The sequence below is a fragment of the Ranitomeya variabilis genome, chromosome 8 (genome assembly GCF_051348905.1).
Source record: "Ranitomeya variabilis isolate aRanVar5 chromosome 8, aRanVar5.hap1, whole genome shotgun sequence".
Lineage (NCBI taxonomy): Eukaryota > Metazoa > Chordata > Amphibia > Anura > Dendrobatidae > Ranitomeya > Ranitomeya variabilis.
In genome coordinates this window covers 176,911,106-176,932,924 of record NC_135239.1, presented here as the reverse complement: position 1 = coordinate 176,932,924, position 21,819 = coordinate 176,911,106, and the positions used below count along the sequence as shown (strand labels likewise).

At 43.8% G+C, this 21,819-nt stretch overlaps 1 protein-coding gene across 2 annotated transcripts; it reads left to right on the top strand.

Annotated features, from left to right (window-relative positions):
• The first annotated feature begins 222 nt into the window (after positions 1–222).
• Positions 223–21,652, top strand: TSEN2 (tRNA splicing endonuclease subunit 2). Of its 2 annotated transcripts, none has more exons than XM_077276163.1 (12): positions 223–281; positions 3,154–3,352; positions 7,739–7,820; positions 8,164–8,200; positions 9,543–10,005; positions 11,231–11,308; positions 11,395–11,445; positions 13,252–13,390; positions 13,722–13,758; positions 14,820–14,931; positions 18,594–18,683; positions 21,424–21,652. In XM_077276163.1, the coding sequence occupies exons 2-12, from the start codon at positions 3,167–3,169 to the stop codon at positions 21,481–21,483; spliced, it is 1,335 nt and encodes a 444-aa protein (XP_077132278.1). In that variant the 5' UTR covers positions 223–281; positions 3,154–3,166; the 3' UTR covers positions 21,484–21,652. The 2 variants fall into 2 exon arrangements, with proteins under 2 accessions (XP_077132278.1, XP_077132279.1); XM_077276164.1 differs by having other exon boundaries at positions 238–281; positions 3,157–3,352.
• The last annotated feature ends 167 nt before the right edge of the window (positions 21,653–21,819 follow it).

Genomic DNA, 21,819 nt, shown 5'->3' with positions numbered 1-21,819 from the left:
ATCAAAAACCGACCAAAAGCTCATGGTGGGAATGTGGCCTAAGAGATACGAGTCTTCGAAAATTCCGGGGAAAAAAACATGAAAAAATGGCGAAATTGCGTTTATTTCAACATTTCGCCTCACTTGAGAGTCAGGGAGGAATGCATCGAGAAGGCGCGTATAATCTAGACAATACGGCAGAGGCTGCGTCACCTGCATAGACATTACGGTAAGGTCACATGACTCTTGTAGGCGTGGTCTGGGTGGCTGCACGTGGTGCTCGGCTTCCTGAGTGTATATGGGTGAGTGACACCGGAATATTTGGGTTTTTTTTGCGGGTGTCGTCTACCCGCGGGTCACTTACAGTAGTGACTGTCAGCACCGGTCATACTCTCTGCACTGACTGACGTCGTCGTAAACGGCTCCTCAGTGTGAATGTGATGGAGACGCATTTTTGTGTATTTATAGTCAGAGGTTATTGACAACCAATCAGATTCGATGTTTTATTTCGTAACCTGGACTGGAGAAATGAAAGGTGGAGCCTGATTGGTTGTCTGGGCAATTCGGTATCATCAGCACAATCACATCAGAAGGGGTCTCTCCACTGTCCTCCCCCCTCATTATACCGCGGCCTGCCCCTAAGTGTGCGGTCATTGGGGGTCTCCAGTGTCCAGTATAATAGGATGCGACGTGTTATGCATAGAAGCCATGATGTTACTGTAAGCAGAGCCCTGGAGGGTGTGAACACTTTTGCAATTTTGAATAAAAAATAAAATTATAATTGGTATTGGTATTAAAACAGCACTGTGGGAAAATATGATTGCAGTGCGGGCACATTAGGGAATACCAGTGAGGTTTTCCCTTGACAAAGCAATTTTATATGGTTCTCAGGGTCCCATCACCGCACTGTGTGACCCCCCAATCAGCACATCTCAGCCCCCTACATGTGGGTGAGAGGCTATAGTGTATTCAAGCCCACCAGACGCTGAACGATGGCCTCCTGAACACTCAGATCCTCACATAGGACACTTAAAGGGATTGCCCACCTGTGGGGACATTTATTTATTTGAAATGATGTGGGGCTGAAAATCATTTTGCCATTGGGTTTGCTGACTCCGTTTCCTGCACATTCAACTTGGATGTGATCTGTGGTCATAAGTAAGCTCAGAAAGGAACAGATAATGGTTGGAAACTCTCCCATTGGACAGGAAGGAGCTCGCTGATCGATTGTTGGTTGACTCATCTGACGCTAACAATAGACAGTGTAAGGTCGGTTTCACATTAGCGTTTTTTTGCGCAGACCTGCGTACTGTCCGCGTGCGTCTTGCCTACCTATCTTTAACGCTGTGTACACAGCGACGTGCATTAGCATCAGTTTGTATGTGGATGCGTCCGCATGCGTCGTTTCGCGGTGTCCGGTGAACGCAACGTGTTGCATTTTTTGAGGCGTCAAATATGCGCAGACTTAAGCATGTGGATGAGTGCGTAGAAACAAGGCATTACAGTCTATGGGGACGCATTGGTACATAAGGACATGCGATCAATGCACTTGCGTACTTCGGACTGCGCATGTCCAGGAACTGATTGAGACACGCCCTCCTAGAAATATTGAACGCATGCACTCGCAGCTTTTTTTTGGCGTCATACAAAAGCTGATGCGGATAAAAAATGCAGCGTAAGAATGCGTTTAAATGCGTTTTGGCATGCAGATGATACACTGCACAGATACGCTAATGTGTACTTAGCCTAACACAGAGGCTAATAATGCAAAATAATAATAATAATTGCAAAAAAATTAACCCATTAAATGCACTTAAGTTTAAAAAAAATTGTCTCCAAGAAGTGCATGTATCTTAATATGTTTCAGGCTACTCAATGCAGTCCAGCAGCCGGCAGCGGTGCTTGGTCTCCAGCTTTTCATGTGTTCAGGGTTCTCTTGTGATGAGCTGGACACTGGTAGGGAGCCCTGCTGAGGGCATTGGGTCTGTAGCCCCGCTGAGGGCATTGGGTTTGGTAGGGAGCCCCGCTGAGGGCATTGGGTTTGGTCGGGAGCCCTGCTGGGGGCATTGGGTTTGGTCGGGAGCCCCGCTGAGGGTATTGGGGTTGGGTCAGGAGCCCTGCTGGGGGCATTGGGTTTGGGTCAGGAGCCTCGCTGAGGGCATTGGGTTTGGGTCAGGAGCCCTGCTGGGGGCATTGGGTTTGGTCGGGAGCCTCGCTGAGGGCATTGGGTTTGGGTCAGGAGCCCCGCTGAGGGCATTGGGTTTGGTCGGGAGCCCCGCTGAGGGCATTGGGTCGGGAGCCCCGCTGACGGTATTGGGTTTGGGTCAGGAGCCCTGCTGGGAGCATTGGGTTTGGGTCAGGAGCCTCGCTGAGGGCATTGGGTGTGGGTCAGGAGCCCCGCTGAGGGCATTGGGTTTGGGTCAGGAGCCCCGCTGAGGGCATTGGGTTTGGTCGGGAGCCCCGCTGAGGGCATTGGGTTTGGTCGGGAGCCCCGCTGAGGGTATTGGGTTTGGGTCAGGAGCCCTGCTGGGGGCATTGGGTGTGGGTCAGGAGCCCCGCTGAGGGCATTGGGTTTGGGTCAGGAGCCCCGCTGAGGGCATTGGGTTTGGTCGGGAGCCCCGCTGAGGGCATTGGGTCGGGAGCCCCGCTGAGGGCATTGGGTTTGGTCGGGAGCCCCGCTGAGGGTATTGGGTTTGGGTCAGGAGCCCTGCTGGGGGCATTGGGTGTGGGTCAGGAGCCCTGTTGGGGGCATTGGGTTGGTCCAGAGCCTCGCTGAGGGCATTGGGTGTGGGTCCGGAGCCTCACTGAGGGCATTGGGTTCGGGTCAGGAGCCCTGCTGAGGGCATTGGGTTGGGTCCAGAGCCTCGCTGAGGGCATTGGGTTTGGGTCAGGAGCCCTGCTGAGGGCATTGGGTTTGGGTCGGGGGCCCTTCTGAGGGCATTGGGTTTGGGTCGGGAGCCCCCATAAGGACACTGGGTCAGGAGCCTCTCAGCTGGTCCAGACATCGCCCTCCGTCCATGTGCCGTGGATGTCTGATGTGTGGCTCTGGCCTCAGTGTTATGGGGAGAATTCACATCAGCCTCGCCGGGGGCAGATCTAACGATGGGATATATGGCGGCTTGTCTGTTTCTGTATTCTTTATCGTATACTCCATTGTTTCTTCTCTTATATCAGCAGAGGCTCGGCCATGTCTCAGGCCACGTTCCACGCTCCTCGGAGGAAGAGGAAGGTGTACGAGTCCTATGAATCCCCCTTTCCCATCCCACTAGCTCATGATTGTTACATGAAGGATTTCCGGATCTGTAGGGGAGAGATTATTAACAATAATGTGATTGTGAGGAGCACAGACGATATAGAGCTGCTGTATGGAAAGGTAAGAGCATTCACCCCTGGGGAACTGCTAAGGTAGCCATATCATGACGCCTGGGCTAACAGACTATAGGCCGCCTTACTGAAAGTGCGGCTGCTAGGAGAAAATGAATGTAACCTTTCCCGGGAGCCGCCGGCTTTCAGTTATAGGGGCGGTGATCAGAGGGGCTACAGTTCTGCCTACTGTACAGTGAGTGACTGCTGTAAGCCCACCCTGGCACTTTGATTGACAGCTGACTCTGCCGTGCGAGCTCACTAAGTGCTACACCTCCATATATGTCATTCAGTGTTGCATCTAATTCTTTTCCTATGGTGCCACATTGTGACCTAACGTGCCTGCGACAGTCACAAATGTTTCCAAATATGTTCCATCTTCCATCACTGGCGGCAAAGTTGCAGGTGACCGATTTTGCCATAGACGACAATGCAGGTCGCACGTGACAGTGACCTGCGTGAGCTTTGGTTGTTTTTATACAGCAGGATCAAAGCTGTAAAATAACCACCCAACAAATTGCAGAAATGTTTTTGGACGCGTGGCTGGTCTGAGAATTGCTGCTGAGTGTCAAATGTCGCCGTGCACACCCAGCTGTCATCTACAACATCAGGTCGGAGTTCTGAATGATTGGTCCTGGATCATGCATTGTGGATGCCCATGTGCCTCTTCCCTTTGTCATTTTCCTTCCCATGGTTGAACTTGCAGAGCTTTTGTCTTCTATCAACCATATTAACTATATAATTTGTAGAATTAAACCCCTCTTTTACTGTTGTATCATTTTATATCAACTTAATTGGGTGTGTAGGATTTTAAACAAAGTAAGGGCAGGTGCAGACGACTAATGTTAGGTTTTATCCTCGGACACAGGATCACTAGTCACGTTCTGACCACGCTCTGGTCACGCTCTGATTACGCTCTGATTACGCTCTGATTACGTTCTGATTACGCTCTGATTACGTTCTGATCACGTTCTGATTACGCTCTGATCACACTCTGGTCACATTCTGATCACGTTCTGATCATGCTCTGATCACGTTCTGATCATGCCCTGATCATGTTCTGATCATGCTCTGATCACGTTCTGATCATGTTCTGATCAAGTTCTGATCACTTTCTGATCATGCTCTGGTCACGTTCTGATTATGCTCTGATCACGTTCTGATCATGCTCTGATCATGCTCTGGTCAAGTTCTGATCATGCTCTGATCAAGTTCTGATCACGTTCTGATCATGTTCTGATCATGTTCTGATCATGCTCTGGTCAAGTTCTGATCATGCTCTGATCAAGTTCTGATCACGTTCTGATCATGTTCTGGTCATGTTCTGATCATGCTCTGGTCAAGTTCTGATCATGCTCTGATCAAGTTCTGATCACGTTCTGATCATGTTCTGATCATGCTCTGATCACGTTCTGATCATGCTCTGGTCACGTTCTGATTATGCTGTGATCACGTTCTGATCATGCTGTGGTCAAGTTCTGATCATGCTCTGATCAAGTTCTGATGATGTTCTGATCATGCTCTGATCAAGTTCTGATCATGCTCTGATCACGTTCTGATCATGCCCTGATCATGTTCTGGTCATGTTCTGGTCATGTTCTGATCATGCTCTGATCACGTTCTGATCATGCTCTGATCACGTTCTGATCACGCTCTGATCATGTTCTGGTCATGTTCTGGTCATGTTCTGATCATGCTCTGATCACGTTCTGATCATGCCCTGATCATGTTCTGGTCATGTTCTGGTCATGTTCTGATCATGCTCTGATCACGTTCTGATCATGCTCTGATCACGTTCTGATCATGCCCTGATCATGTTCTGGTCATGTTCTGATCATGCTCTGATCACGTTCTGATCACGCTCTGATCACGTTCTGATCACGCTCTGATCACATTCTGATCACGCTCTGATCACGTTCTGATCACGCTCTGATCACGCTCTGATCATGCTCTGGTCAAGTTCTGATCATGCTCTGATCAAGTTCTGATCATGTTCTGATTATGCTCTGATCACGTTCTGATCACGTTCTGGTCACGTTCTGGTCACGTTCTGATCATGCTCTGGTCACGTTCTGGTCATGTTCTGATCATGTTCTGATCATGCTCTGATCACGTTCTGATCATGCTCTGATCACGCTCTGATCATGCTCTGATCACGCTCTGATCATGCTCTGATCATGTTCTGATCATGCTCTGATCACGTTCTGATCATGCTCTGATCATGTTCTGATCATGCTCTGGTCACGTTCTGATCATGTTCTGATCACGTTCTGATCACGTTCTGATCATGCTCTGATCATGCTCTGGTCACGTTCTGGTCACGTTCTGATCATGCTCTGATTACGCTCCGATCAGGGTGTGATTTGACTAACCAGCCCTTTTCTCTCGGATGAGAGCTATTACAGTCCTGTGACCCTAGCCTTACCTTCATTATTCCTTAGGCAAAACGTAAAAGCATAAAATCTTGTCACGTTCTGATCATGTTCTGATCATGTTCTGATCATGTTCTGATCATGTTCTGATCATGTTCTGATCACGTTCTGATCATGCTCTGATCACGCTCTGATCATGCTCTGGTCAAGTTCTGATCATGCTCTGATCATGCTCTGATCATGCTCTGATCAAGTTCTGATCAAGTTCTGATCAAGTTCTGATCAAGTTCTGATCATGTTCTGATCATGTTCTGATCATGTTCTGATCATGTTCTGATCATGTTCTGATCATGCTCTGATCACGTTCTGATAATGTTCTAATCATGTTCTGGTCACGTTCTGATCATGTCCTGATCATGCTCTGATTACGTTCTGATCACGTTCTGATTACGCTCTGACCATGCTCTGATCACGTTCTGATTACGCTCTGATCACGTTCTGATCATGCTCTGATCACGTTCTGGTCACGTTCTGATCATGTTCTGGTCACGTTCTGGTCATGTTCTGGTCATGTTCTGATCATGCTCTGATCACGCTCTGATCACGCTCTGATCATGCTCTGATCATGTTCTGATCATGCTCTGGTCACGTCCTATCATGCTCTGATCATTCTCTGGTCACGTTCTGATCATGCTCTGATCATTCTCTGGTCACGTTCTGATCATGTTCTGATCACGTTCTGATCATGTTCTGATCATGCTCTGATCATGCTCTGATCACGTTCTGATCATGTTCTGATCATGTTCTGATCATGCTCTGATCATGCTCTGATCACGTTCTGATCACGTTCTGATCATGTTCTGATCATGTTCTGATCATGCTCTGATCATGCTCTGATCACGTTCTGATCATGTTCTGATCATTCTCTGATCACATTCTGATCATGCTCTGATCATGCTCTGGTCACATTCTGATCATGTTCTGATCATGCTCCGATCACGTTCTGGTCACGTTCTGATCACGCTCTGATTACGCTCCGATCAGGGTGTGATTTGACTAACCAGCCCTTTTCTCTCGGATGACAGCTATTACAGTCCTGTGACCCTAGCCTTACCTTCATTATTCCTTAGGCAAAAAGTAAAAGCATAAAATCTTTCAATTACTACAAAACCAGTCACTTGCCACTTTCCCCATTGACTTTTGTCACAATTTACTTGCAGTCTAAGGACCCATTTTTGTGGTTTTCTTTTTTCATGGACCAATAGTCTGCAAAAAAAAAAAAATTCTGTTTTTTTATGTGACATGACAATCAAATTTGTTGAAATCTATGGGTCCATGAAAAAAAAATCTTCTGTCTGCTGCCTGTACTTCACTGCCTAAAGCTATGAGAAGCTTCGGGAACCGCCATCAGGTTTTTGGTTTTTTTTTGTATGTTTGTTTTTCTTTTGCATATAAGAAAAACTGATGACACACGGGTGGTAAAAAATTACACAATGAACAAAAACTAATGAAAACTTGATCCTGCACACTGATGGAAATCTGTCCTTTTCTTTATTTTGCCCGCTCCAGAAAAAAATGTGATGTGTGAAAGTACTTTTATGCCAAAAGGTCCTTTAACAAAACCATACACCTTTTGGTCTCTGAGGGACACATTATCTCCCATTTGCACACACCCTTATATGACCAGAAGACAATTGAATAGATTTGTTAGGCAATCCCTGCATGTGTTGTGGCTCTCGAACAGCCGTGAGACATTCAGCCGCGGGATCTCGAACATATTCGAGCACGCCGTAGACACTCTGTTAGGACCTGAGCATGCTCAGATAACACCTTATCCCAACACATTCACTCATCACTATTACCTAAGCCTTTCCCTTGGGGCTGAAATCAAGAATTTGGGGCAACCATTGTAGGTAACCTATAATAAACTTGCATTTTAGACTCCCCAAAAAGAGACGTTCAGAAAATCGGAACCAAACCTAAGAATGGATTAGGAATTGTTATTTTTGTCTTTTTGTCTCCAGGGATATTTTGGGAAGGGGATTTTGTCACGGAGTAGACCAGATTACAACATTGCACAGGAGGAGCTGAGAAGGCGCTGGAAAGGTAAAGTGAATATCACCAGCAGCTTAATATATCCATCAGCAAAGACCATGGGTGCAGAGATTCGGTGCTGATAGGCCCCATACACATGGGACAGATATGGGCTGACGAACGGTTGGGCTTATACTCCACTGATCTTCCACAGTGTGTTGGGCCGAAAAAATTCAACATGCACCATTTGGTCATAACGATCATTTGTTATGGTCAAAATTGGATGTTTTGTCTGATGTGTATAGAGACCTTAAGGATTTGTGTATAGAGACCTTAAGGATTTTTTGACCCCTAATTCCACGATCAGTGGTGATAAATAAATATGCCAACGCTAAACTGTGTCTCTCTTTTGCAGATTCCAAAATTAAATTTCCAGTTATTTCATCCATCAAGTAAGTAAATTCTGGCCATAAGTTTATCGCTTTACATTGTGAACGAGCCGGCGCCATCAATAAGATACAAGACTTTTACATAACCCCCTTAATTAGGCCATAGATCTAATAGGGCCACAAATCCATTCAGTCCTCTAGCTTAGGAGACTGTTCACGCCAAGCAAAGGCGCTCCTGGCGTGGCCAAACTGTTCAATCCATCTTGTCACCTACTTGTTTTCCATCTAGGAACTGAAATGTAAGTTGGTATAAATGCAACATGTAGGAGCATGTTCACACTGACCAATAAGCAGACAAAACCGAAGATAAAAACAAAATGAGCGAATACCCTGCAATAAATAAATATATAGTAATCGTGCAGGAAACTAACAGGGTACTTAGTTAACTTGATTTTGATAAAAGCCATCCCACCACGTCAAGACGACCCTATTCTGGATGATCCTAACCTCTGTTATTTAATCGTTACCAGATGTTAAATGACATGAATGTGAACAAGGATTAATGTGATGATTTTTTTTTTTATCAAAAAACGTAAAAGCCATCCCATCACATCAAGGCTTTTTTGTCTATTTAGTGGCCAGTGTGAACATGCAAGTACACGCTGCATTCATACCAACTTACATTCCAGTTAATTTATTTAGGTTTTTGTTTCACGTTTATGTGCTATAAGGGCGTGGGCTCCCTTTTCTTTGAATTGGACATTACGTTTAGATAGCTCCCCATGGCTGGGTGTCCATTAGTTGGTGTCTTTGTCCTTCTCGGCATGGTAAGACTTTAATGCTAGAGGTTAGGACCATCCTGATTAGGGTCACCTTGACGCGGCGGGAAGGTTTACATTTTTTTTTTTTCATCAAAATCACGTTTACTAAGCACCCTATATAATTTTCATGCACTATTACTGTTAATTTACTGCAGTTTTTATCTTCGGTTTTGTTTGTTTTACATCCATGTCTGCTTTTCTTTGACTGTATAAAGTCTGAGCTATTAATTAAAGAAAAGTAGGATGGAGATTGAGGGATAACAAGTAGATTGGAAGGTGTACTGAACTGCTCAGCCTATGGTGCGCAGAACACCTGTGCTAGGTTTGATCAGTCATTTTGTGCTGACAGATTCCATTTAGATCTGCCATATATTTCTAAAATGTCAGATAAACGGGTGGTAATAGTACTCCTGTATGTTTAGATCAAAGCATTACAAACTTAATAATAGCCGATAATCAGAAATCATACATATCGGCCAGGGGTTTAGATTACTTGTTTATGTGTCTTTTTATCCGTTGACTTTATTTCTTTTTTTACATCGTTTTATTAATAATTAATTTGGAAAATGATTCTATGTTGTTAGGTATCAGCATCATGTAGAGTGGGCCAAAGAACTGTTAAGAGGACAGAACATGGACTCAAAGTCAATTGGCAAGATAATTGGCGATTACACCAGACCGATTAATCTGCCAGGCGAAAAAGATGAGACTGTAAATTTGGAGGGTAATGTAGAGGAGCTACAACCCGAGTCTCCTAATAAGGACGGCGTAGTTCGAGAAGGAGATCCTCATTATGATCCCTTGTCTCAGTATGGCTCCGACCCCAACGCCAATCACAAAGCTACTCAGCAGGGCAAAGAAGCTCTCGAGAAGATGCACTGCCATAGGCACGATGACCTTATCATCCACTGTGGATGTAAGCCTGAAAAACAGACTGTTCACACTGAGCCTGAAGGGACGAGCGTGATGGAAGATCGGGGGCACGAGTACGTCATGGTAGAAGAGGAAACTATAGTGGAGGCTGAAGACATGGAGGAGGACAGAGGTGTAAGTTTTGTGCACAGTGGACCTGGCACTATACACTGCGGATCTTTTCCTGTGTTACCCATGACCACATTACCACCAACCAGGTTGTAAAAATCGTGTTGAATCTCCAACAATCCTTGTCGAACAGTTGCGGCGACTTGAGCATTTTTTTTTGAGGACACTGAAAATACTCGATTAAGACATGAGCATGCTCAGATAACACCTCCGAGCGCACTCGCTCATCACTACTCATCACCGTTCTATATGCAAAAGTCAGTCCTCAATGAAAACCTGTCTTGTGTATTTGGAAGAATAGGGGGATGCAGCTGCAGCTTCTCGGTGTAAATGTGAGACAGCAGGACCCTCCCTGTCTCTCTGTCCTGTGTTTGGGAAATAAGGGGTATTTGCACACGACGCGTTTATTCCAATGGCGAAGCCACCGAGGTTTTCCTAGGTGAAGACTATATGAAAAAGCCGGCGGTCTTTTTCTTGCAGTGCCTTTGCTGGTTTTATTTTTTTCCTCTGCTGATAACTTTTTCTAGTTGTTTCAACTATAAAGAGCAGATGACTTAAAACGAGGCCAGCCGAGGAATGGAAATCGGACTGCACTCCAATGTCATCCGAGTGCAGTCTGATGTTCTCCACGCACTTATTGACTTGCTTGGCAAAGTGCGCTCCGAATATCAGATCAAACCCAGGCATGATGTGTTTTTTTTTCCTTAGACAGACGCTGTCCGAGGAATAAAATCAGACTTGTTCCCTGTAGCATAACATTGGTCCAGATGCTATCTGATGTTTTGCCGAATTGCACTTGGACTGAAAATTCACTTGTCTACACAACCCTTAAAGAGTAACTACACTTTTAATTTATAATTGATCAATACCTCCTTTAGATTCCTTCTCTCCCAAACACCATGTTGAAAGTGCAGTTTCAATGCCCAGTTCATGCTCCTTTAGAAGCTGCTTTTAATTGCTGCTTAACAAGATCCGCACACTGTATGCAAACAATCTGCTATGGGACTTTGTATACTATGTTCCCTAATACGAAGATTGAATGGGAAAGTCTTATACGCAGTTTGCATGAAGGCAATGTAGAGATCTTTGAAACTAGATGGCAGCATCGTCTTTGGGAAAGGAGGAGGAATATTAAAATAATGAAGTATAGCGCAAAAATTCATAACTTTCCAAAGATTGATCTCTAACTATATACATTGATTTGCTCCCATTTTAATGTTTATGAATTTAGGAAGTGAAGAAGTTGCAGTTGGTTTGCCGCCGGAATCCGTTCAGAATTTTGGAGTATTTACAGTTAAGCCATGAAGAAGTAAGAGTGATATTCCCTCCAATGCTTCGTGTAGAATCATAGCACATTTATATTACTTATTTGTTTCTTAACACCTTGTCTTTTAGGCCTTCTTCTTAGTATATGCCATGGGGTGCCTGTCCATCACATCTAAAAAGGTAAGATGAAAAATCCGAGGGGGGATTTATCATCATGTTCCCCTCCACTGTGTTTCGCCTACTGTTGTGCCTTTATCATTCCCTCTAAAACAGTTTTCTGGTGTAACACTAACAAAAAGTTGCACATTTTTACATGCACCATATTTGTGATTATTTTCCTGGAAACTGGCATTATTTATGGCGCAAATATTTTTCTAGTCAATGGCGTCTCTCTAAATTAGGCAGTTTTTACCCCAGTGAAGAAACACTCATGTTTGTCATCAATTCCTCTGTGTGTCAATTTATCCAGACATTTTCTTTAAAAGCTATGAACTTTTGACCTAAAAAATGTTTTTTATTTATTTATTTATTTTTTACATATGTTAGTGGTTACCTTTTAGGTAATAAAATTACAGCCTGCATTTGTCATTCCTTTATTAATTTTCAGCCCCCCTAATATGCCGTTTGCAGCCTGATCCAAGTTTCAGATTTTTCTCATGCGTGTCCCTCCCTGCAGTACATGCTCAGTGTGAGCTATCTGTGCTGCTTTCTTTATCTTCACTTGTTTTTATTTATCAGCACAGCTCCAGTACTTAAATTTATTTCTTCACCATGTGCTATTCTCTCTTTTTCTGCTTTTTTTTTCTCTGCCCTCTATGAGACTATACATGCTTTCCCCACTTTCTGGTGTAACACAAACAAAAAGTTGCACATTTTTACATGCACCATATTTGTGATTATTTGACTAGAGACTGGCATTATTTATGGTGCAAATATTTTCTAGTCAATGGCCTCTCACTCTCTCTGCCCTCCATGAGACTATACATGCTTTCCCCACTTATCTACTGCGTACATACTCTCCATTCTTGCTATCTGTAACACTGAGAAAAGGGAGAGGATCTTTTAACATTTCTACAAAGCTCTCGGCTACATAAAAGACTTACAGACCTTTGTGAGAAATGTCCTATATTCAGCCGAAAAGTTTTGCTGAAACGATGCTTTCTCCATTCACTCTCATTAATTCTAGCTAGATTACCCAGTAACCACCACCACAGAATTGCTAACCTGGAGTCCTTTAAGTAAGGATATTTGAGGTTCTGCTGTGCCTCGTCCACTTTTCCATTACCTGTTATCACGGGAGAAAGTAAAGGAATAGTGGAGATAGTGAGGAAGTCATCAAGATGAAGGAGTAATGTGCTTCTCATATAGGAATACATTTAAAGGCAGCTAAATTCAGAATAATGTGATTTGCTATAGCTTGTAGTGTCTCTTACTCTATTAGAAGGTTATTTCCATCTTTCTGGATGGGTGCTGTCTGATAAATCGTGTAAAACCAAGCACTTTTGCAATTTACTGCTTATTAAATTCTGTTGCCGTTCTTGAGATATTAACACTTTCGTTTTGTTTACAGCTCGTTGCCTAGGTTACAGACCATCGCTGCTGTCTAGCTTGTAAGCACAGCACTGACGATGGACGAGGCCAATGGCTAGCGATCTTGTAAGCACTGCTCAGGTTCTGCTGTCTAGCAGCGATGGTCGGTCTCCAAGACGACGAGCTGCAAGCAAAAGAAGTGTTCATATCTCAAGAACGGCTGAAAATTTTAACAAGCAGTAAATTGCAAAATTGCTTGTCTTTGCAAGTACTATCGGACAATACCCATATGTGAGGATGGAAATAACCCGTTATATGCACGTGTTGTCTGAAAGAAAGTCTCTTGGTTTACCTTGATTTACTGTCCAGCATTTACCTGTATAATGTAGAATTCCAGTATTGAACCCTAGTACACCATTTAGTATTAATATTGTTTGTTTTTTGTATTTTTTCTAGGAACCTTTAACTATAGTAAAACTGTGGGAAGTGTTTAGTTCAGCACAGGAAAACTTCCAGACACGTTATATGGCATATCACCACTTCCGATGTAAGGGCTGGGTGCCCAAAGTGGGCCTGAAGTATGGGACTGACCTGTGTAAGTCAATCGCACACCTTTCTATAGGTGACCTGTATTTTTCCCATGTGATGGCTCATAGTCCAGCAGTGCAATAAGGTCCAGCATGGTAAACATTATATCTCGGCTACGTATACATGGCGCTATAGAAAAACGGATGACTGAATCGCGGCAGTTTCTAACATGGTGCTCAGGGTAGTTGTTAATTTTGACAGTTGAGATCACAAAGTCTTCTATCCCACAGTTTGCTCAGCATTCCAGAAAATTGATTTCCCAATTCTTTTTCCTTTTTTTTAATTTATTTATTTATTTTTTCTGCTGTTAAATGTCCGTATTTTGTTTTGTTTTTCAGTGCTGTATCGTAAGGGACCTCCGTTCTACCACGCCAGGTTGGTACATATTATTGAATTTGTAATTAATTAGCATATGCACCTTTAATTAAGTGACATTAATTGGCTTAGATGTTTTGGTTTTGTGCATCTAAATTTCATCCATTTAATTTTTTTCCTTTTGAGCGCCCATTGCCTCTCTGCAAAGCGATCGCAGGGCGCCGCTGCTTTCCCGTGTGGGGTACAGTGTGTGAAGCCCATGTACTTTGTGTGAAGCCCATCTACTGCAGTACTAAAATTACAGTATATAATACATGCGATCAAATGATCGAGGGTTCAAGTGCCCTAAGGCCTCTTTCACACTTCAGTCTTTTGGCGTCAGTCTAAAACCGCCATTTTCCTCAAATAGCGGATCCACCATTTTTTTTTGGCGGATCCGCTATTTTCCCATAGACATGCATTAGCGACGGATTGTGGCGGATGGTCCGTTCCATCCGCCATGCGACAGATCCGTCGAAATTTTGCGGACATTGACGGACATTATAACGTTTTTTGTCTGCGCCGAAATGGCGGTTCGCGACGAATCCGTCGGGTCCGCCAATCCATAGAATGGCCGCCTATGGGCGACGGATCCGTCGCGACCGTCATTTCGGCGGATCCGTCGCCCCAATCCGCTTTTTCAATTGCGCATTCTCCAAAAAGTAGATACTTTTCCCGGACAACCCCCAAGTAACTGATCCGTCAAAAAAACGGATCCATTGGAACCGTTTTCTCAACAATTGTGATGGATCCGTCGATTCGTCACTATGTCGGAGCTGACTGACGCCAAACAACTGAAGTGTGAAAGAAGCCTAACAAATACAGTGAGAGTAAAAAAAAGTTGTAAAAAGTATTAAATTAAAAAATATATATATATGAATTATCCCCTTTTCCATATTTAAAAAATAGATAAATATTTGGTAACTCTCGGACCATAAAATTATTCAACTTGGTAAAGGAAAAAAAAAAATCAAAGTACCAATATTGCGGTATTCTCCATCACTCCACCTCCTCCAAAAAATTGCAAAAGCCAAAAGCTTTGATTGATGTTGAGAATAATCCTTGTTGTCACCTCCTTACAGTTACTCGGTGATTGTAGAGCTTGTGGATGAGAACTATGAGGGTCCTCCTCTGCGGCCCCTGACATGGAGGTCCTTATCTGGCCTGAACAGGACGACCATGAATGTGTCTAAGGTAAGGACTAACCTGCTGCGGTGACATATGTAATAACATAGTAACATCCCTCTGATTAGCCATAGAGTGAAAACCTACAGTTCTGGTTGCGTGCAGCCACCTCTGGTAAAGGCCAGCTTACCACGGTCAGGTGAAGGCACGAGCCGAACACCAAGTGGTCGCCTGGTTAACAGTTTGCACATTTTGTAGAATTATTTATCCCATGAGATATTACTTGTTATTAGGAAAAATATAGCAGACCAATAAATTAACTTAGACCCCAGAACAGACCCTTAAACTTATTGAAACCCCAAACCAGTCGCTAAAAATTAAAACCTTAGACTTGGCCCCAAAGCAAACCCCCCAAAATTATTCAGACCACAGAAATTAATTCGGACCCCACGTCACTGAAAATAAACCCCTAAAATTAATTACATATAAGATCTCTCAAATATATTTCATTTAAGATGCTAAAATTAATTCAGATCCCAGACCTACCCCAAAAGATTAAAGGGAATCTGTCAGCAGGTGTTTGCTTCACCATCTGAGAGCAACATCATTCAAATGCTGAGACCCTGATTCCAGCAATGTATCATTTAGTTTACTGGGCGCCACAGTTGTGTTAAGCTCAGGGCCAGCGTTAGGGGCAGGCGGACTAGGCAGCTGCCTAGGGCCCCCGCTGCCCTAGGGGCCCCCAGCCAGTGGTGGACATACTGCTGATGGCACTGCTCCGGGGCCCAGAGGTGGAGGGGGGGCCCCTGCAGGCAGGCCCGGTATCATGCAGGATCGGGCCCCTCTCACTCCCTCCTATAATCATGGAACACCCAGCGCGAGGGAGAGAGCGGGGCGCGAAGTGCAGGAGATCAAAAAGGTGGCGTGTCATGCAGGGAGAGACGCTGGCCAATGAACGCTTTCCTTACCTCACCATGACCAGACTGAGGAGAGCGCTCACTGGTTGCTGTCCTCCTGCATGGCGCGTCCCAATCGTGAGTACTCACCCCTACAGTCAGGTGAGGTGCCCCACCGCACAGCACATAGAGACATCAGTGGAGGAAGAGAGCCTTACAGTGTCTTCTGCTCCCTCCACTGTTCTGTTCCCAGCAGGCTGCAGCGTCTCCTCACTGTGAAGAGATGGGCGAGGAGCTCACTGCACGGGACAGCAGGTAGGACCAGGGGGCTGATATCAGTGCTGTCTGCTCTGTGCCCCATCCCCCACAGTGGGGTCTGCAGCCCTCTCCAGCTGAACTATGTGACCTCATCCAAGGGCTCATCTGATCACCTATACAAGATTAGTATGTGTGTATATATGTGCTTGTATGTATGTGTGTGTGCATCTGTGTGTATGTTTCTATCTGTGTGTATATCTGTGTATGTATGTACGGCATATGTGTGTATGTATGGTATATTTGTATGGCAGTATGTGTATGTCTATGTGTGTATGTATGTACAGTATCTGTGTGTATCTGTGTATGTGCAATCAATTTCTTTGGATATATGGTATATATGTATGTGCATGTACATACAGTATATGTGTATGTATATGTGTGTACGGTATGTGTATACTATGTGTATATACTGTATGTGTGTATGTATGGTACATGTATGTGTATCTGTATGTTCGGTATATGTATATATGTATGGTATGTGTATTTGGGTGTACGTATGGTATATGTATGTACGGTATGTGTGTACTATACGTGTATATAACTGTGTAGGTACAGTATATGTGTGTATGCATGTAAGGTATGTGTATGTATGTACGGTATATGTATGTGTATCTGTGTATGTATGGTATATGTATGTACAGCATTTGTGTGAATGTACGGTATGTGTATGTATGACGGTATATGTATGTGCATCTGTGTGCATGTAAGGTATATGTATGTGTTTGCATATACTGTATTTGTATGTGTATCTGTGTGTATGTACGGTGTATGTATGTACGGTATGTGTATACTATATGTGTATATAACTGTATGTGTGTATGCATGTAAGGTATATGTCTGTGTATGTATGTACGGTATGTGTATCTGTGTGTATGTACGGTGTATGTATGTACGGTATGTGTATACTATATGTGTATATAACTATGTGTGTATGCATGTAAGGTACCGTATATGTCTGTGTATGTATGTACGGTATGTGTATGTATGACGGTATATGTATGTGTATCTGTGTGCATGTAAGGTATATGTATGTGTTTGCATATACTGTATTTGTATGTGTATCTGTGTGTATGTACGGTGTATGTATGTACGGTATGTGTATACTATATGTGTATATAACTATGTATGTATGCATGTAAGGTACCGTATATGTCTGTGTATGTATGTACGGTATGTGTATCTGTGTGTATGTACGGTGTATGTATGTACGGTATGTGTATACTATATGTGTATATAACTGTATGTGTGTATGCATGTAAGGTATATGTCTGTGTATGTATGTACGGTATGTGTATCTGTGTGTATGTACGGTGTATGTATGTACGGTATGTGTATACTATATGTGTATATAACTGTATGTGTGTATGCATGTAAGGTATATGTCTGTGTATGTATGTACGGTATGTGTATCTGTGTGTATGTACGGTGTATGTATGTACAGTATATGCCGGAACAAAAATCATTGTTCTCATCAGCACATCGCCCAGTTAAAACTGCAGATATGCTGCTAAGATGATACTGAATGGGGACAGATTGATTTACTAGTGATCATTCTGTCCCCATCATTATTCCTCAGCCAGTGTAAAGAGGCTGGAAACAAGCGGCGAATGACTTCAATATTGTTAATCACACTCGTTTAGTGGCCTGAAATCAGCGCATGTAGCTACAACCAAAATTGTTTCTGTTTGATGGTGCAATATGTTAGCATTTGGGGCCCCATTTTAAATATTTGCCTAGGGCCCCACTTTGCCTAAAACCGGCCCTGGTTAAGTTGTTAACTGTGCTGCTGAGCTCTGTATAACCCGCCCACATCATTGATTAGCAGCTTTCTGCCTATGCAAAGCATACATAAAAAGCAGCCAATCAGTAGTGGTGGGGAAGGGTTGGACTAGTAGACTCGAAACACCTAGTACTGTTGTGATAATCTCCTGCTGATAAAACACTGATTGTATTGTACAGCAAAACACAATTCAGTAAGTGACACAACGCTGGAATCATGGTCTCTGCCCCTACATCATGCTGCTGTCAGATTACAGAGCAAAAACCTGCTGACAGATTACCTTTAATTCAGACATTAATCCCTAAAATTAATCCAAACGAACATACTTTGCTGCTCCTGGGCTCGTCTATCTCGGCAGTGTCAGCACCTGATGTATCAAGCCCTGCAGTCGAAGACGCGCTCCTATAAAGTATTTATGATGGCAGGTTGGTGCAGTCCGCTATGTCAGTGCCTGTGGTTTATACATTGACTTGTACAGTGGGTATGCTGTAAGCTCCTGGCTGCCTTATATTCTTTAATTATATGCCTTCGTATAGGAATAAAAAACAATCTCTACTTTCAATACAGCTGTTTTTATAAAATCAGTCGACACAGAAAAAAAATATAAAAAATATATCCACCGATCGATGATGTGACCTGGAAGCCCTGGGCCTGAACATTTTGCTTGTTTGCTGTTGTAACAGCGGTTGTGTCATTTACAATGTGATCGCAATGTCAACCTCCTTCTGTCTTTACAGGAGCTGCTGATCTGTTATTTAATGAAACCTCCCGGCGTCACAGAAGAGGATCTGAGCTCCCCCGAGTGTATACAAAATTTCAAAGTTCAGGCAAGTTAATGAGCCGGTTTACAATCATGGGTTACAAATAGTGATGAGTGAGCGTGCTGGGATAAGGTGTTATCTGAGCATGCTCGGGTGCTAACCGAGTGTCTTCGGCGTGCTCGAATAATATGTCCGAGTCCCCACGGCTGTTCGACTGCCTCAACACCTGCAGGGATTTTCTGTTTGTTAGGCAATCCTTCCATGTTTCACAGCTGTCAAACAGCTGCGGGGACTCGGACTTATTATTCGAGCATGCCGAAGACACTCAGCATGCTCAGATAACACCTTATCCAAGCACGTTCACTCATCAATAGTTACTACGTTACTTCAGCTACTGTCAGATCTCCAAATATTGTAAAGGGAGTCTGTCACCCTCAAAACTCAAATGTAACCACTTATATATTCATATAGGGAAATTAACACCTATAAAAATGATACCTGTAGTGCAGATTTTACTTATTTCCTGCCTCCATTACAATCCTCAGCCCTGCGCACACTGACAATGCAGGAGCCGAGAACACGCTGTGCCAGTGTTGGTGCTCGCTCATCGCCCTCACTATGTGAGTCTGTGTGCAGCAAGCCGCACTGACACTGTGCGCTCTCAAGTCTTGCAGTGTCCGTGTGTGCAATTCAAGCACCACTCCAAATCAAGAGTTGTAATTTTTGTCCTTACAAGGATATATACGACTACCGGAAGTGAATGGTAGATCTGACCAAGGTGGTGACATATTAGAAGAACACGGAGAGACTTGTCAAAATAGTAAAATTCTGGAATTTATTTACTGAAAGTTATCAGAACCCTACTTTCATCTTCCATAGATGGTGGAATTTGATTGCTCGCCATTTGTCGCTTTTTTTCCTGAGCAGAAGTTTTGCACCATCACCCTCATTCCACGAGATGAGATTCACTGCAAGTTTGGTCATGGATAGAGCTGGGCGGAGACCTGGATGTTTGGGTCCAGCCGAACAGTTACAAAAAGCTCTGGTTCGGGTACCAGAACAGTACCCGAACCCGGACCCCATTCACTTGAATGGGGGGCCCGAACACCCAGTGTTTGATATGCTGTCATGTGCGTGACAGTGCGGCAAACACCACTTCTGATCAGCGGTGAAATCATCACCACCGTTCAGAGAGCCGCGGTTCAAAAGACAGGGTGAGCGCTCAGCTGTGACCGGAGGTATAAAGATTACCTCCGGTCATTGGTGTCGGCTGATGTGACTACCGCTCCAATCAGCCGACACCTGCAAGAGCAAGAGCGGCTGATGGGAGTATTCATCAGCCGGCTCCTGCACTGTAAATAAACTTATTAAAAAAAAAAACTGCTTGTGTTCCCCCTTATTTTTGATAACCAGCCAGGCAAAGCTCACAAATGGAAGCTGCAACCCTCAGCTGTCAGCAAAGTTATCAAGAATAGAGGGGTCCCCACACCATATTTTTTAATTATTTAAATAAATAATTTTAAAAAAAAGTGTGGGGTCCCCCCCTTCATTTTTAACAACCAGCCTTGCTAGAGCAGACAGCTGAGGAATGGTATTCTCAGGCTTGTAAGGGGCCATGGATATTGCCTATCCTCTCTATCCCTCTCCTCAGAGCCTAAAAGTAGCAGCCCGGAACCGCCAGAAAAGGCGCATCTATCAGATGCGCCAATTCTGGGGCTTTGCCCGGCTCTTCCCGCTTGCCCTGTAGCGGTGGCAAGTGGGGTTCATATTCGTTGGGTTGATGTCACCTTTGTATTGTCCAAATGGAGAGAAAAAAAAGCTACAGCCCATGAAACAGGGATCACCACAGAGATATACTCAAATATTTTATTAGGTACAAAAAGAAGTAACACCAAGATAAAAACAATTAAAAGTCATGAAATGACATAAGTGCAAAACTGAATTGCCCGTAATGGGGCTACAGTCCCCCAAACGTGTGACTAAACCATCATCCTCAATATACAAAATAGTGAACTTATATAAAATATGAATGGATATGGCCAGCGCATAGAAGATTATCACTGAACTAAATGAAGTGCCTCAAATAAACACACAATGCTGTGGATCAAACCAACCGTAATATACATAATATACACAGCAGACACTTAGAAAATGTGGGAAACATCCCTTTGTGTGAAGCAATGCAGTGTAAAGGGGATCACAATCAATCCTACAATGAAAATATATGCGCACTGAAAAAATGTCACACCAGATCACATGGATACTAACACAGAGGCTAGAATAATCAGACAGGTAGTACCAAGCAGGAGATAAAGAGAGGCAAGTAATGTCCAAATGTAAAATACACAGACAAAAAATTTCACCCGAAAAAAATAAAAATGCCCAGAGTCAAGGATACCTCACCACAATGATCAAGGGCAGGGTGAACTCGCCAAAGATAGAGTCACACGGAGGCCTGAAAGATGCCCGACGCGTTTCGCCACCCTAAGTGGCTTCGTCAGGAGCTGTACCCGCTCCACAAAGAATAGACGCTAGCTGTATTATACAGCCAACATACACCTCTAACAGCATTGCCGCTGTTTAACCACTTAATGCCGCTGTCCATTTCTATGATGGATCCGCTCAATAATTTTTGTGTCACTATCACAGAACAGAAAACATGAAAGTGCGAGCACAGATGTGACGCTAGGCTAAGGCCGGTGTCAGATGGGTGTAATACAGCAGCAATACCAGTGCCCCCATAGTACTGTGTGTCTATTAGCTGGCCTATATTGTGTCTATATAACCGTCTTATTTCTGTTTACAGGAGGTCATCGTAAATCGCTGGATCTCCTCCCGAGAGAGAATGGAACATGATGAACTATAACGTGATTTTTTTTTTTTTTTTTTACAATAAAATGTTATCAGAGCTGCCTGGTGCTTTAATGGATAATGACTGGTTTAGCCATATTTATTCCAAATGATAGAATGAGCTAAATGAATTCTCATTTTATAATAAATTATAGCTAATCAGTAGTGATGAGCGAACGTGCTGGGATAAGGTGTTATCTGAGCATGCTCGGGTGCTAACTGAGCGACTTCGGCGTGCTCGAATACTATGTCCAATTCCCCGCAGCTGTTCGACACCCTCAACACATGGAAGGATTGCCTAAAAACAGATAATCCATGCATGTGTTGCGGCTGTCGAACAGCCACGGGGACT